We start from the raw sequence: 18,912 nt of genomic DNA, 5'->3' as shown, positions 1-18,912 counted from the left end.
TGGCTCCGTAGCGTGAACTTTTTAGGTCATGTTGTTAGTCGGGAATGAATTCATGTGGATCCTTCTAAGGTCAAAGTCGTCGAAGGATGGGCAGTCCCGACAACACCCACAGAAATCCGCCAATTCTTAGGCCTAGAAGGCTACTACAGGAGATTCATTCAAAACTTCTCTAAGATCGCCAAGCCACTTACCTCGCTTACACTAAAGGGCGTACCATTCAAATGGACGGACAAACAAGAAGTTGCCTTCCGAACCCTGAAGCAAGCTTTCTGTAGTGCCCCGGTACTATCTCTACCGGAGGGAACAGAAGATTTCGTGGTCTACTGTCACGCGTTGAATCAGGGTTTAGGTTGCGTTCTCATGCAGCATGGAAGAGTGATAGCTTATGCATCCCGCCAACTAAAGACACACGAAGTGAATTATACAACCCATGATCTGGAATTGGGAGCGATGGTCTTTGCTCTGAAGATTTAGAGGCATTACCTTTATGGTACGAAGTGCACCATCTTCATGGACCACAAAAGTCTCCAGCATATCATGAACCAGAAAGAGTTGAATATGAGGCAATGAAGATGGGTTGAACTATTAAACGATTTCGAGTGTGAAATCAAATACCACCCAGGCAAGTCCAACGTGGTAGCTGATGCCTTGAGCCGGAAGGAGTACTCTAATCATCTCGTGAAAACTCTCTTAATAACCATCAAATCTCACCTAACCACTCAGATCGGGGTAGCCCAGTCAGATTCCATGAAAACGGAAAACAGAGCAAGTGAAGCATTACGCGGAATGGAGAAGAATCTGGAGGTAAAGGAGAACGAAGTATACTACTTCATGAACTGTATTTGGGTCCCTAAAGTCGGAGGATTTAGGGAGGTAGTCATGAATGAAGCTCACAAAACACGATACTCCATCCATCCTGGTTCGGACAAGATGTACCTGGATATTAAACAACATTATTGGTGGCCTAACATGAAGGCATAAATTACCACCTATGTCAGCAAATGCCTTACTTGTGCCAAAGTAAAGGTGGAGTACCAAAAACCCTCGGGGTTATTACAGTAACCGGTAATCCCCGAGTGGAAATGGGAAGGGATTTCTATGGATTTTGTGACCAAGCTACCCAAGACGTCAGATGGATTAGACACCATATGGGTAATAATTGACCGACTGACTAAATCCTCTCATTTCCTGCCAATAAAAGAATCCTACAAGATGGAGATACTGACACGACTATACATTCAAGAAATTGTGAGACTCCATGGAGTACCAGTGTCTATTATCTCGGATAGAGACAGTAGATTCACTTCATGTTTTTGGCAATCACTTCAGAAAGCACTCGGAACCCATCTCGACATGAGCATCGCTTATCACCCACAAACGGACGGTCAAAGTGAACGAACCATTCAAACGCTCTAAGGGATTTCTATGGATTTTGTGACCAAGCTACCCAAGACGTCAGATGGATTAGACACCATATGGGTAATAATTGACCGACTGACTAAATCCTCTCATTTCCTGCCAATAAAAGAATCCTACAAGATGGAGATACTGACACGAATATACATTCAAGAAATTGTGAGACTCCATGGAGTACCAGTGTCTATTATCTCGGATAGAGACAGTAGATTCACTTCATGTTTTTGGCAATCACTTCAGAAAGCACTCGGAACCCATATCGACATGAGCATCGCTTATCACCCACAAACGGACGGTCAAAGTGAACGAACCATTCAAACGCTCTAAGACATGCTTCGTGCATGTGTGATAGACTTTGAGAAGACTTGGGACATCCACTTCCCCTTAGTGGAATTCTCTTATAACAACAGTTATCATTCGAGCATCAAAGTCGCTCCTTTCGAAGCACTATATGGACGTAAGTGTAGATCACCGTTGTGTTGGGATGAAGTGGGTGACACCCAGCTAGCAAAAACACTAGCATTGGACAAGGCGTTAACGGGACCGAAGATCATACGTGAAACCACGTAAAAGATAGTTCAAATCAGAGCTCGACTACAAGCATCGCGCGACCGAAAAAAGAGCTACACCGATAGACGGTGAAAGCCCTTAGAGTTTCAGGTCGTGAATCGAGTGCTATTAAAAGTTTCACCTTGGAAAGGAGTCATTCGTTTCGGAAAATGGGGAAAACTGAACCCACGATACATTGGACCTTTCGAGATCGTTGCCCGAATAGGTCCAGTGGCGTACAAATTGCAACTACCCGCTGAGCTAAGCAGTGTACACCCCGTGTTTCATGTCTCCAATATTAAGAAGTGCCTATCAAATGAAACACTCTTCATTCCCCTTGACGAGATTGAAATCAACGAGAATCTCCTGTTCGTTGAGGAACCAGTCAAAATCATGGACAGGGAGGTGAAGCGTACTAAGCAAAGTTGCATCCTGATCATGAAAGTACGGTGGAACGCGAAGCGTGGGCAGAAATTCATGTGGGAACGCGAAGACCAAATGAAGCAAAAGTACCCTCACTTATTCTAGCATTCTCAAATCTAGCTTTCAAAAGAATTTTGGGATGAAATTCCCTCTAACGGGGGGATGATGTCACAACCTAGAAATTTTTGTGCCTTGTAGATTACAACAATTAAGCCAAAGTGTGAATCAAAGACTCAAGAGCATGTATGATGCATACTCTATGATAATAAAATTCCAATCAAACACATCATACAAGCACTACAAATAGTCAACAAGCAATTGGAAACCCTAGAAGTCCTTGTTTAAGTCCATTTTGGACTAGGACTTCCTTATTGGGCCCAATGGACCAATAAGCTTCCAATTTGACCATCTTGGGCTTAGAACTCTTAAATGGGCTCTAATTGGACCCACTTTTAGTTATTTTACCATGTTGGGCCATATTGGGCCTAGAATGAAATAAATTATTTAAATGAACCAAATTGGGCCATGAGGCACCCTAGGAGTCCAATGGGCCGAAAAACAATCAACATGGGCCCATAATTTGGATTTAAGCACCAAAGGCCCAAGTCTCCATCTCTCCCCTTTATCTCTCGGCCCAAGTAAGTAAAAAAAAAATCGACAATTAAGGAGGATTAGCCACCTCCTTAATACCTATGGGATATCCAAGCATATCTCACATGTTTCCATGCATATCCTCTCACTTCTCTCTCTCTCTTCTTCTTCTTCTATTACTCTCGGCCGAGAGTATCACACACCCACACATAATCATTCACTTAAACACTCTCAAGAACACACTACAAATCCCTTCACTTTCCCTTCAAAAAATTTAAGATTTAAGGACTTTGCAAGGAGGATTCTTCACAAAAATCATCATCTTAGAACCCTCTAAGTTCGAGTCCATTCAAGAAACTTGCTAGGGCCGAAAATAGCAACAAACTCTTCTCTTTTCTTCTTCAAATCGAAACCACAACTCAAGGTGAGCTTTATACCCCCTCTTTTTCGGTTTTTATAAGTTTTATGGGGGAGAATACAAGCAAATGTGTAGATCTATGAGTATATGTATGCCTTGTGTGATTTTTATGCTTATATGTATGATCTTGTGTGATTGTGATGTTTAAACTAGCCACATGAACCTAAAAACCGAGATCTACAATATGAAGAATGAAATAAGTATAACTTATACCATTTCACACTAATCAAGTCTAGAAAAATAATCTAGTTGGTTAATATGAACATTTTTGGACTTAAAAACCCATTTTTGGGCTCAAAATGCTAAAAATACAAAACTAAAGGGGCCAAAATGACAAAATATAAATTTTGAAGGTTGAAATGAGTCTAAACAGTTTCTAATATGTATTTTCTGAATATTAACACTTTTGAAGGGTTAAAATGTGAATTTTAAACATAATGCGCCAAAATGGACCTTTCGGCCCAATAAAGCCCCAAATTGCGAGAATTTTGATTTGGAGGGGCTGAAACTGCACATTTCTTTAAAACAGAGGATTACTAGTGTACCAAATCTATTTCAAGGGGTCAAAAATGCTTTTCAAATTAAAAAGGGACCAAAGATGCAAAAATTTTCCATTTTGGGTCAAAATGGTAAACGTTGTGAAAATGGAGGTTTCAACCGAGAAAATTTCATTTTTGAAGGACTTAAGCTGTTTATCAAGTAAATTTGTGCTAAAATGTCTTTCCAATAAGTTTTGATACAAAAGTGTCAAGAAAAATAGTTTACGGACTAAACCGGAAATTCTTTTATATACACAGGGTTAAAAGTGTAAATTTTATCCGAGAAAAGGGCTTAAGAAGATAAACTCACATTCTTAAAACAATAGACCCCTTAAAATAAAAATACGAGTATTACGTCTACCGGCGAAACGTAATAATAAATACACCTTCAACACCAAAATCGTTACCAAACGAATTGATTCGGTCTCAAATCAATAACGAATCAAAAATCAATAATCAATGATACTTCAATACACACGCGGAAATTTACGAGAAGTCAATACACCATCTTTGGGCTCGAAAGTTTCAAATCGTGCTTATTGGGCCTAGCTAGCCCAATGACATGATCTTTAGGCCCGAAGGGAACGCGCTTACATGTTATTGGGCCATAAATGACCTAATTCCCTGTAAAAGGACTTTCAATAGCTTTATTATGCTGTTGGGCCCCAAGGGTCCTTTGGTACTGCTAGCAAAGTCGAGAAGTTAAATGCGGGTCGGGCCAAGTGCCTTTCGCATTCACGATAGCCTTGAACGACTTATAGAAATAACGGGGGCTTCGCACCCTCCTTTCTCCTCGGTTGTGGGGCTATGAGAAGTCAGGGTGGTTGGATTAAGTGAGTAGTACGGACGACGCCTAAGGTATCGTTTGTATAGTTGTAAACTAGTCATTTTCATTAATGCGTGATTATAACTAGAGATGCACACAAAAACCGGTTTCACTATTCAAAACCGGATCCAATCCGAAACCGGATTAGGTCAAAACCGGTTTTGACCAAACCGGATCGGATCGGATTTAAAACCGGATTTTCAATCGGATCCTAATCCTATATTCCAAATCGGATTTGATACCGGATCGTAAACCGGATTCGCTAAAAACCGGATCCAAATCCGCCCCAAAATCCGATTAAAACCCACTAAAATCGGTTTAAACCGGTTTCAAATCGGATTAGAATCGGATTCGGATTTTGGTTAGAACCGGATCGGATTTTGACCGGATTCGGATCGGATTTTGACTGGATCGGATTTTTGATGATGTAAGCGAAACCGGATCGGATTCGGATCCGGATCGGATCGGATCGGATTCGGGTTTTGTGCATCTCTAATTATAACGACTCACAACCCATAATTAATCCAATGTCACCTGGAATTATAGAAAACAACGTCGTATCGGAATAATACTAACTAAGCCACGTAATTTGATGTATTGGGGAAAACATCGGGGTTTCCCTGGGGAATTCAACACTCTTAACTATGTGATATATACAAAGTCTAAAAATTATTCACGTTTATAATAATCAATAAGCATACTTACGGATCTTCACATTTTTTCTTATAAACAACACTTTTTTTTTAGAAAATACTGGATTTTCTGTGGTTTTCAAAATTATACAAATCATTTCTTTTCAAACCATACTTATGAACTCACCAACATTTCATATGTTAACGTTTTTCCAAAATACTTGTATTCTCAGGTAACAGGTAAATCGAAGCCAAATGTATCCAGTGGTCATAATGTTTGTTTAATTAGTATCGAACGGTTTATGTTTTGGGAATGTAATGCTTTAAACATTGTACTGAATGTAAATAATATCGGTTGTAATATTTCAATGCATGGTGGTGAATGATGTTATGATTCATGTATATTCATTGTGATGGTATTCAATTAAGTCACAATAGCCCTCGGACGTTTCCGCCGTCTGGTTCCGGGGTGTGATAATAATTAATTGTATCAAGTTGTAGTATGACCCTTTAGGATCATATATTATCTAGCAATATCATTTTATAATGACTCTTGGGCATATATATCTTTCAATCTACCATTTGCCCAATACTCATTATAGATTGATATAAATAGTGATGAACGTCTAACAACATTTCATTGCCCCTAGTAATATATGACTTTCTGTCATTCTGTCAACATCCAATTCCCCATAACCTCAAAGCTACAATTTGTGTTTAAGGTAAGTTACTAGTTATCCATTTGTCACATACATCATGTTGAACATCATATACATATCATAATCAATCTCATTAGGTGTTCAACCTTTGGTAAGTCGCCTTCGGTGTCTAACTCTCAACACATAAGAGGCACACATCCCATCTTGATCACATAATCCTTTTGCATGGTTCACACTACACCCGGAAATAGCCTTTAGGATCATATATTATCTAGCAATATCATTTTATAATGACTCTTGGGCATATATATCTTTCAATCTACCATTTGCCCAATACTCATTATAGATTGATATAAATAGTGATGAACGTCTAACAACATTTCACTGCCCCTAGTAATATATGACTTTCTTTCATTTTGTCAACATCCAATTCCCCATAACCTCAAAGCTACAATTCATGTATAAGGTAAGTTATCAATTATCCATTTGTCACATACATCATATACATATCATAATCAATCTCATTAGGTGTTCAACCTTTGGTAAGTCGCCTTCGATGTCTAACTCTCAACACATAAGAGGCACACATCCCATCTTGATCACATAATCCTTTTGCATGGTTCACACTACACCCGAAAATAGCCTTTATAATTGACCGATTAAAGATCAACATTTAACTGCATTAAAATATAGCATTCCCTATACTTGGGTCCTACTATGCATCTCATGTATTAAGGAAACAACGATATCACCTTTTATCAAGTATCACTCACGTCAGCGTTCCATGAGGTAATCTTGATACGGGTCAGTTCAATACCAGTTCTCTAACAAATACTTATGAATCTTGGTTACAACCACTTGCCTACTTTCATATTGTGAGAGTAAACCAATCAAATTCATATTAGTCTTACTTTATAATTGCTCCTACAATTATAATTATAACAGACTATGAACTTTTAGAATAATAATATTATTCATGGATTAAACATGTTAATACATAACATAACAAGTATTGATATGATGATCATATCCCAATATATCAAAACAATATAATAGTTGTTGTCTTAATGTTCTAAGATCCAAATACTAAATCCAAATCAAATCTCATTTCTAGAATAACAAAGTCTTATAGTTGAAGTATGAACACTCATACTTAGCTTAAAATGAAAACTTTATTAATGAGTCTGACTAAATTTAATTTATATGAATTTTACGAATACTGTCATCTCCATATTGACTTACTCTAAGTATATAGTAAATATGTTGGAAAATATGATTGGTGTTCTGATATGATATAGAGTTGCTTGACTAGATTAAGTATATTCTTGAACTTACGAAAGATTTCTATGTGATCCTAGAATAGTAGGACTCATCATAGTTTTTCAATAAACTTTTTTATCCGATCATATTTGAGTACAACTTCTGAAGTAATGTGTATTCTTATTTTGTAGTAGACTAAACAATTTTGTTTTCCTTAGACCTTATTCCAACAAAACTTAATTTTCATTTTATAATGAAGTCATACAACTATTGTTATTCATGTACAACTTACCATCCACATGGTGGTCCATAAGATGGGTTCGATAGAAGGTATGACGTATCCCTTTAAACACGTACAAACAAGTCCAATCTTCGACTTGAGATATACTAATTTTAGATTGTACAAATATAGAATCCATGCCACGTTTCTACTCTTTTGGATGTAAACTTTTATAATATTGTTTAAAAAATAAAAATATAATACCTTCGGGTCACAATGACTTCAACAAATGTATCATTAATTATTTTATTAATTGCATTTCATATGCACAACCATACACGCCTCTTGGCCCCATTAACAATTTTACATGTCGATTTTTGGCCACCTACTTTCAACCAAGTAATGAATAGCTGATGGCAACACACATCCTCTCCAATACGTAGTTTATTACTACTAGTTTGTTTTGGGAGAAAATATCGGACTTTAAATGTCGCGTTTTGTTAACGGTTTTGGCGAACAAACAAAAGTTTAGAATTAATCCATGTCTAGAATATTAGTCTAGATAGGCGGATTGAGTAAATATTTCAAGGAAAAAGTCAAAAAATGTGTGTAAATATTAGGTTTATTAGTTAATTTTCAGAAAAGTCGTATTCTGCAGCCTTTGAAAGAGCCCCTTCCTTCATTTTCTTAGATATCCCCCTTTCATTTGTCTTCAATTTTCGAAGCATGACTAAAAAACTTCCCAGCCAGCTATCATTTTGTGGGTCTGCTGTAAACTGTTATGTTACACCAGGCCGCAGGTGATCAAGATTCTAAGTCGATCTACATTTAACATCAATTAAAACCCCACATCCACACAAATCTACATACAGATACGAGAGACCCCCACCCCGTTCTAGAGAGAGAGTTATTTGTGTCGACTTTTAGGGTCTAGAGAGAGAAACTGAAGCAGATGGAGGGGACAACAATGGTGGATCAGCCAAGAGAACGCAAAATTTACACAGAAACAGAGACTGTTTCTATGCAGAACGATAACGGAAGCTTTCAAGATGAACCCAGGAAAATTCTTCAAATGAGAGCCTTACTTGAAAAACATGATCCCACTTCCAAGGTCTCTCTCTCTCTCTCTCTCTCTCTCTCTCTCTCTCTCTCTCACACACACACACACACACAAAAACACACACATAGACAGACTAACACTCACACACATACACGCACTTTCTCTCTCAAGATCCTAATGAAACTGTTCAAGGTAGGCAATATGGCATCAGGACTAAATCTAGACCCGAGGTAAAGTTAATTTTAACTTTTAAGATTCTTTGTAATCTATTATATTATTAATATTATATATTCTTCCATCACATGGTGCATAGTTAAAGTCCCCATAATATCACTAAACAACAAGACTCATGATCCAACTTTCCAGTGAGAAAAGTCCATGACTTTGACTACTTCTATATCGTTAACTCTCATCCTAACTGTTCAAAAGTTGAATAGAGCTCAAAAACTGAAAGTCAAAAGCCTTCAACTTTGAATACAAAATCAATGATTTTTTAAACTTCGATTGCAATCCAGGAGTATGATGATCTGACAATCAGAAGGTTCCTTCGTGCTCGTGATCTTGACATTGACAAAGCATGTGCCATGTTTCTGAAATACCTAAAATGGAGGAAAACATTTGCTCCAGAAGGTTCTATCTGTGTATCAGAAGTCCAAAACGAAATAGCACAAAACAAGATGTTCATGCAAGGATCTGATAAAAACGGACGCCCAATAACAGTCGTATTTGGAGGTAGACATTTCTGCAACAAAAAAGGAGGTCTAGAAGAGTTCAAACGTATGTTCTTAAACTTATGTTTATGATCCAAAATCAAATCTTTTCATAGTTTCATCCATTAATCGCAATTGAAACTGCAGGTTTTGTGGTATTTGGCCTAGACAAATTATGTTCCAGGTATAATTTCACATCGAATTAAGGGTTAAATTAAGATAAATGTCATCAAGCATTAAGCGCATTATCTTTAATATGAATTTAGGATACCTCAAGGCCAAGAAAAATTCGTCGTTATCGGAGATCTTCAAGGATGGGGATATACATGTAGTGATATACGTGGATATCTTGCAGCACTCTCTATTTTGCAGGTATATATCTTTGTGTGTAGAGAAATAATGGTTTTTGATTCCTTATTATTTTTGTTAATTATATTCTAGAAGAGACACTTAATGAATGACTTAATCATGTTCACGCAAAAACGCACCTTCACCAACCTTTCAATTACGCACATTAATGGCTACCTAAAGTGGGCAATATATATCAATAATGTACAGCTGTTGTATTTATGACAGGATTATTATCCAGAAAGGCTTGGGAAGCTGTTTATAGTACATGTCCCTTATGTGTTTATGACAGTGTGGAAGATGGTTTATCCCTTTATCGATGAAAAAACAAAGAAAAAGGTAAGAATTCTTTTGTGTTGAGAGTATCTTTTTGTTATATTACTACATAGACACAAGAGTGTGACTGAATAATGAATATAAACTAATCTTGCAGATTGTATTTGTTGAGAACAAGCAGCTGAAATCAACATTGATGAAAGACATCGATGAAAACCAGATTCCTGAAATTTATGGAGGCAATCTGAAATTGGTTCCCATCCAAGATAGTTAATGTGCCTAATATTATTATTATATTCGTAAACTCTAGAATATGGGGATTGTGCCTGAATACACAAGTAACTTAGTTGGACGCCTTCCTTTCATTAATGGAGAAAAAATTGAGATCTGGTAGCCCATCTTAGATGGGCTCTAAGACTTGCATTGGGCTTTTTTTTTTTTTTGGGTTATGCACCCCCCCCCCCCCCCCCCCCAAAAAAAAAAAAAAAACAAAACAAAAACAAAAGGAAACAAAAACTCTCTCTCTTTCTAACAGTGTTGAGACAATTACTTATATTATGCATGCAAAGCCATGAACGTCTTGCAGATTGTAAAAAAACGACTAGTTAACACCACAAACATATATCAAAAGACATAATGTGTTGCGTTACGTTGGCCAACTAAAATATTTCGTGGTCCAGCCTCTTCTCACCGCCCTCTCTCAATTACACAAACACCCCTTTAAAAAGGTGAAATATACAAATTTTAAGACAAAGTTACATAAATGATCCTTGTGGTTGGCTGAAAATACCACATGTCCGTTTGAGGAATTTTTAACATGGGTTGGTTCTTTTTAAATTTAAAATGCGCATGATGGTCTTTTTGATGAACATCGTCAGTTAACAAGGGTTACACATAATTACATAAATGGTCCTTGTAGCTAACAAAATAAACAAATTTTAGTCTTTATGACGGACTGTTTGCATATACGGTCCTTGTGGTTTTAAAATATTACAAAGACGGCCCTTTTGTTTAACTGTGTTAGCTTTTCATTTAAGTTCTTTGTGAAATGATACATTTACCCTTTCTGTGATAGAGACCATTTATGTAATTTGTTCATACCACATGGATCATTTATGTAATTTTATCTATTGTTAATTATCTTTTATTTTATTTATTTATATTTTTTATAATTTTTTATTGATGTTTTGTTCGAATATAATGTTTATTATATATATATATATATATATATATATATATGTATATATATATATATATCTTTTGACGTATTTGTTCAAATAAATTTCTCTAAGTTTTTTCACATTTTATTCAAATACATTTATAAATGTCTTTTTGTGTGTTTTGTTTGAATAAATTTTTTAACGTTTTGTTTGCATACCTTTTTTTAGGTTGAGTAATCTAACAATTTTTTATTGTATTTTTATTTTAAAATAACAACTTTTATATTTTATTTTTTTTTTAAAATAACCACTTACTCTGGAATGCATACATTCTAATGGGTCAAATCTGATTCGCAACTGTGGTCCCCTGTCCAAGATACCAATTTTATGCTATGTTTTGGACTTCTCCGTTCGAGGCTACTTCAACATGGAAAAATGTCTTCTACCGATGAAGAGCTCAAACATTTATGCGTATGTGTCAAGTTTTTGTTTAATTATATGTTCAAAATAAAGTTGAAGTGCTTTTTGTATGATTATATGTGATTAATTGAAAATAATTCATTTATGTTCGATTTCGGAGGTTAATTGTGATTAATTGGCGTTTCTTTTACAGTAGTATGAATTTGGAAATAATTCGTTTTGTTTCGATTTTGTATGATTATATGTAATTAATTCCAATTAATCATAATTGACCACCGAAATCGAAGTTAAACGAATTATTTCCAAATAATAACATATAATCATACAAAAAACACTTCAATTTTATTTTGAACAAATAGTCATATTTAATCATATAAAAAGTTGACACATACCCATAAATGTTGGAGCTCTTCTCCAGTAGGAGACATTTTTCGAAGTTAGAGTAGCTTGGGACGAAGAAGTCCAAAACATAGTACGGGATGAGCATTTTCGATAAGGGGGGCCACAATACCGAGTCAGATATTACCCGTTTAATAATACGGTCCAGAATGTGCATTCTGGACTAAGTAGTCATTTAAAAAAAATAAAAATAAAGTGGTTATTTAAAAAAAAAAATACAATACAAAATTGCCGGATTACTCAATTTCCCAATAAAAAACAAAAAGTACAAAAAAAATGTATTTGAACAAAACTTCATAAAATAATTCGAATAAAACATAAAAAAAGACATTAACAAAAATATTCAAATAAAATGTCAAAAATTTAAGAAATTTATCTGAATAAAAAAAATCAAAAAATATAAGCGAAAAAAATAAAAAATAAAAAATTATATTTAAACAAAACTTCAAAAAAATTTAATTCATAAGACTATAAGTATATATATATATATATATATATATATATATATATATATATATATATATATATATATATATATATATATATAATAATTAATAGACAAAATTACATAAATAGTCCATGTTGCATGAACAAATTACATAAAAGGTCCCTATCATAGGAATGGTAAATCTATCAATTCACTAAGGACTTAACTGGAAAAGTTAACACCGTTAGTCAAAAGGACCGTCCTTGCAACATTTTGAAACCATAAGGACTATACATGCTAATAATTCACCATAAGGACTAAAGTTGATCTATTTTACCAACCACAAGGACAATTTATATAATTTGTCCAAGGGTTAAGTGTTTGTGAAATTACTATTATACCCTTATTGATTCTTTTCCATTTATTTTAAATGTTTTGTAACTAATAAAAGAAAAAACTGGCGCCAACCTCTCTCTCTTCTCTCTACCCCCCCCCCCCCTCTCTTCAAAACATATACACACACGAACACACACTCTCTTAAGAATACCCACACCCTGGAATTCGATATTAATATTTATCTATAGTTCTATAGTGTTTTTAGGGCGTTATATTGTTTATGTAATTATTATAATACAACATATAGGTGTACATCCCTTATCATCCCTTATCATTTTAGCACCCTGCTTTGAACCAAATTTGATGAGTTATTATCAAAATAAATCTATCTTCAACGTATCATATAGTGATTTCACACACAAATAAATATACTATATGCACAATATCAAATAGAAATGAAGTAAAATGATAGAACACCAAATCATAACATTTGGTGTAACATATTACAACCACAATTATTAATAAGTTTAGGATAAAAAATTGGCATGGAATTCATCATATTCCAAAGTAGATGAACTTCTTTCAAACCACAAAAAGCTAAATCTAAAATGTTATACCTTTAATTTAAGAGAACTTATACACAAAGGTCTTTCATGATAAATATAATGTCATTATACAATGCAAAAGTTCTCTAATTTATTCAGGCATATCGGGTACATAATAAATTCATTACATACATTAAGTTATAGCTAAATTTCCAAAAAAGAGAGATTCAATTTACTTGAATAAAAAACGACAGCTGTGACATCCACAAAATCTCGGCCAGAAAAGACCGATTTTCATTTATGCTTTTAAAATAATTTCAGAGTAAATCCTTTTGATTTGAAAGAGTTGCAGAATTTGTTCCCAAAAACAAAACGTGATAAAACAATGTTTACCAAAGCATTTCATAAAAGAAATGTATTTTCATTATATAATCAAAACTCAGGATATCATGTTCCGATACAGACCATAAAGCATAAACGATAACATTACAAGTCATTCAACAAATATATACATATATAGACTTGCAAACAAAACAACTTGATGGTTCATCCATCTTATGCCCTTGCGTCACTTCCTGTAATACAAATAAAGCTGAGTGGGTCAGGCTTGGGAGTCTGGTGAGCATATAGGGTTTTCAACCCACAATAAATAATTAAATTAATTTTCATCAACCAACAATAACCTAATTACCCATTCCCGTTATTCTCACTTTATGTCCCTAAAATAACTAACACAAGGGACCTAGTCTAAGAATATTTAATCGGGGTGACAACACATGCTTCGGGGATTCCTCAGCAATATAAGTCAAATAAGGAAACCATGAGGGGGATGGAATACAACGAATGAACACCCAAGTTCATTAACACCTACAGTTTATGAGCCTGCTAGCGTTCCACGGGACTGTCTAGAAAAGTCCGTGGTCATCATCTAAATTCCGCTAGATAACTTGATCAAAACAACATCGAGGCCTCTCATCTATTTATTACACACCAACTATCTACCCATGTTCTACCCAACATATTAGTAGATAAAACATACATTTTTATACATAGTTTCAAAACCTGTATAGCATGCTCAATCAATACATTTTCCACATAACAGATGAGGCACACACACATAACACGTATTTCATAGAGAAATAATCAGATCTATAAGATAGAAGAAAGTGAATATACACTCACACGTATAACAACAAAATATATACACATAACACGTATTTTATATAAAATACTTCATAATATTGCGTTGGAATGAAAATAACTACACACTCACTTGATCAGAAGATGATCGGGCAGCACTACGGCTTGTAGAAGAGGTGTTTCTCCGTAGATCTGGAAGATCTTCACAAAAACCGGCTCCTCGCGGGCAGAGCTTCGGCTCGGGAATAACGCTCTTCGGGATCCTCGGGGCTTCGGATCTTACTTCGGGGCTCGGGAATATTACCGGGACGTCGGGGTACAAACGGCATGCAAAACGAGGCAAAAACTAGAGAGAAGAAAGAGTTTGAACAAGAGAAAATGGTTGACTTCGAGTTCTATTTATAGGCTGATGGGTTTGGGATTACGTTGCGCGTAACTTCTAATTATGTTGGGCATACTCAGTATGTTGGGCGTACTCGGGTTACACTGGGCGTACTTTGACGTCATTGCGTGCGTCAACTGGTGGCACTTGAGTATTGGTCAGACAAGTTGCATCTGACTGAGTACGTTGGGCGTACTCAAATTACGCTCGGTGTAATTTGACTCGTCAACTTCTAAATTGCGTAACTTTCGCATACGAGCTCCGTTTGTAACACCGAAAATTTCAAACAAATTTTTCAATTTTTATAAAACATAATTCCATCGATATTCATAAAAACAACCATTTTAATTATCCAACAAAACAGTACAAAATCCCAAGATCATAATATCAAGCTCCGAACGTGTGTGTATACGGATCAAGCCGGCGCCTTCCCGCGGTCATCACTAGTACCTGAAACAAATAACATCAACACTGTAAGCACAAGGCTTAGTGAGTTCCCCAAAATACCACATATAACACATATTAGCCACTCTAGGCTATAACTCTGTGGGTCCGTGCACCCAAACTCTGTGAACCCTCAGGTTCTAGCTCTGATAAACATGCACCACATAAATCACATAGAAATCATGCAGTACAACACACAACATACATAGCATACAAATACCCTATCACATAACTCTGGTTACCTACTCAAGGTAAAGTATAGTGAGAAGACTCACCTCGCGTATCTCGGTATCTCACGAATCCTGGAAATCCCTCGTGCTCGATCCTCCGAGCTCTAATCCTCCTATAACATTATATGCTTCTAATTAACACTTTATATCTCTAAGGTTGACAATCAAAAAGGAGTCAACACTGGTCAACTCTGGTCAACGGTCAACGGTCAACTCTGACCGGACTCGGCGAGTACCAAGGCGACTCGGCGAGTCTGGGCGTATACACCAATTTCCCTGGAATCCTCCCTTGACACGTCGAGCATTCACTCAACTCGACGAGTTCCACCTGGCATGAGTTGTGGGGCCACCACGACTCAACTCGCCGAGTCTCAAAACAACTCGGCGAGTCCAATTTGACTCAATCCACCGATTCATTCTGACTCCCCCTTGACTCACTGAGTCTACCCTCCTCAACTCGGCGAGGCCACTCACTGTGTGGTCGGGCAACATTCATGCTACTTGCCGAGTCTGCTCTTCGGACTCGGCGAGTCCGTGCCATGCACTGACTCAATCTTGCTCTAAAGGTCAGATCCAGTTCATTAATTCATAGATCCAGTCCCTCCAAGCTCATTTAGCACGTAAAGTTACAATCTTGATGCACATACAACCTCTATATGACCATATATGATGTTTATGACTCAAATACTACAACACAAGGTCAAAGACTCTATTGTCACCCATAAAGCTTGATGAGTGAGGCTCTCTGGACCTCTATGGATCCAGATCCATGGCCTCAACTCAAAGAGGGAACCAATGGGTATCAAATCATCCCATAAATGACCACCACAAGCCCTAAATTGCATCATGCTTCACTAAACAGAAAATGGTCCGAGATAATACCTCTAGAGTGATGATCTAAGCTCCAAATCCACGAAATAGCAACCTCCTTTGCTTCCTCTTGCCTAGGGTCTCCTTCTTCTTGCTAAATAACACACACAAGATCAAGAATGGCTCCTTTCTCTTCACAAATAGCTCAAGAACACAAGGGTCACTCACTGAGGGTTGGGTGAGCACAAATAACGGCCATAAGGCCCTTTAAATAGGCCTCAAACCCGGAGATTTAGGGTTTCATTACACAGCGCAGACTCTCCGAGTCCATATCTTGGACTCGCCGAGTCCAGGCGCGCACCAATGTTCAATTCCGCGTCCCTACTCGGCGAGTCTGAGCTCCAACTCGCCGAGTCCCTCTCACAATATGACAAAATTAGATTCACAAGATACCTGGTAAAAATACGGATGTTACAACTCTCCCCCACTAGAACTAGACTTCACCCTCGAAGTCTCGCTCTAAAATAGCTCCGGATGCTGCTCCCGCATCATACCCTCCGGCTCCTAGGTCATTTCTGATCCTTTCCGATGTTGCCACTGTACCAATACCAGAGGTACCTCCTTGTTCCTCAAAATCTTGACCTTCCGATCCCTAATAGCCACTGGTCTCTCAGCATAATTCAGGCTTGCATCTACCTGAATATCCTCTAATGGAACCACTGCCGACTCGTCGGCTATACATTTCCTCAACTGCGATACATGAAAAGTGTTGTGAATCTGCCCCAACTCTGCTGGTAACTCCAGCCGATAGGCTACCCGGCCTACCCTGGCAATCACACGAAACGGACCTATAAACCGGGGCCCCAATTTGCCCCTCTTCCTGAACTGGATCACTCCTTTCCAAGGAGAAACCTTCAGGAGAACGAAGTCGCCGACCTGAAATTCCAACTCGGACCGGTGCCTATCCGCATAACTCTTTTGTCGGCTCTGGGCGGTCAATAACCTCTGCCTGACCAGCTGTATCTGCTCTGTCGTCTGATTCACGATCTCTGTACTACCCATTACCCTTTGCCCAACCTCTCCCCAACATATGGGAGTCCGACACCTCCTACCATACAACAGCTCAAAGGGCGGCATAGCGATGCTCGAATGATGGCTGTTATTGTAAGAAAACTCTGCCAAGGGCAAATACGTGTCCCAACTACCCCCAAAGTCCAATACACATGCTCGAAGCATGTCCTCAAGTGTCTGAATCGTCCGCTCACTCTGGCCGTCGGTCTGGGGGTGGTATGCGGTACTAAAATGTAGCTTAGTACCCAACTCCTCATGAAATTTCTTCCAGAAACGGGAAGTGAAACGCACATCGCGATCTGAAACAATCGAGATCGGCACTCCATGCCGAGATACAACCTCTCTCACATAAATCTCCGCCAACTTCTCCGCCGAAGAACTCTCACTGATGGTAAGAAAGTGAGCGCTCTTTGTCAACCTATCCACAATCACCGAAATTGCATCGACTCCTCTGGCAGTCCTCGGCAATTTGGTGATGAAATCCATAGTGATCTGTTCCCATTTCCACTCGGGAACCTCCAATGGCTGCAACTTTCCATGCGGTCTCTGGTGTTCGGCCTTTACCCTTCGACAGGTCAAACACCTCTCGACAAACCATGCGACATCCCTCTTCATACAAGGCCACCAATACTCCTTTCTTAAGTCCAAATACATCTTCGTAGCGTCGGGATGGATCGAGAATTTTGATCTATGAGCCTCCTCCATCAATGTAGTACGCGTACTGCCCACAAACGGTACCCAGATCCGGCCCTGATACGTCATAAGCCCTCGACTATCCGATACAAACTCAGAAACCAACCCAACGACCCGCTCTCTCTTCTGCATCTCCGGACGCACAGCCTCGGCCTGTGCCCCACGAATGGCGTCCAGAACTGGAGCTATCACGGTCAATCTCAAACATACATTTCGCAGTGGAGTACTCTCCGCCCTGCGACTCAACGCGTCGGCTACCACATTAGCCTTGCCCGGGTGGTACAAGATCTCGCAATCATAATCCTTGACCACATCTAACCACCTCCTTTGCCGCATATTAAGGTTAGGCTGATCCATAAAGTACTTCAAGCTCTTATGGTCCGTGTAAATCGTGCAACGAACCCCATACAAGTAGTGCCGCCAAATCTTGAGGGCGAACACCACTGCCCCCAACTCCAAATCATGTGTGGGGTACCTCATCTCGTGAGGCTTCAACTGCCTCGATGCATATGCTATCACATGCCCCTTCTGCATCAGCACCGCTCCCAGTCCTAAAATCGATGCATCACAGAATACCACAAAACCTTCCATCCCTTCCGGAAGAGCTAGTACCGGAGCTTCACACAACCTCTGGCGAAGCGTCTCAAAGGAGGCCTGCTGCTCGGGACCCCATAAAAATGTAACACCCTTCCGGGTCAATCTGGTGAGTGGAACCGAAATCTTCGAGAAATCCTTAATAAACCTCCGATAATACCCTGCCAACCCAAGGAAACTCCGGATCTCAGAAGGTGACCTTGGCACCTCCCACCTCATCACTGCGTCAACCTTGGCCGGATCGACCAATATCCCCTTCTGGTTAACGAGATGTCCCAGAAACTGGACCTCCCGCAACCAGAAATCGCACTTGGAAAACTTTGCATAGAGTTTC

The 18,912-nt window shown here is 38.1% G+C and overlaps 1 protein-coding gene across 1 annotated transcript; it reads left to right on the top strand.

The window, feature by feature from the left end:
* The first annotated feature begins 8,061 nt into the window (after positions 1–8,061).
* On the top strand, positions 8,062–10,360 carry LOC145042636 (sec14 cytosolic factor-like). The gene is made up of 6 exons (XM_078991095.1): positions 8,062–8,644; positions 9,109–9,370; positions 9,451–9,487; positions 9,570–9,675; positions 9,880–9,990; positions 10,085–10,360. Exons 1-6 carry the CDS (start codon positions 8,486–8,488, stop codon positions 10,199–10,201), a joined length of 792 nt encoding a protein of 263 aa, XP_078847221.1. The 5' UTR covers positions 8,062–8,485; the 3' UTR covers positions 10,202–10,360.
* Positions 10,361–18,912: the final 8,552 nt, after the last annotated feature.

This window comes from Lactuca saligna, chromosome 4, assembly GCF_052625555.1.
Source record: "Lactuca saligna cultivar CGN05327 chromosome 4, ASM5262555v1, whole genome shotgun sequence".
NCBI lineage: Eukaryota > Viridiplantae > Streptophyta > Magnoliopsida > Asterales > Asteraceae > Lactuca > Lactuca saligna.
This window is presented reverse-complemented; position numbering and strand designations above follow the sequence as displayed.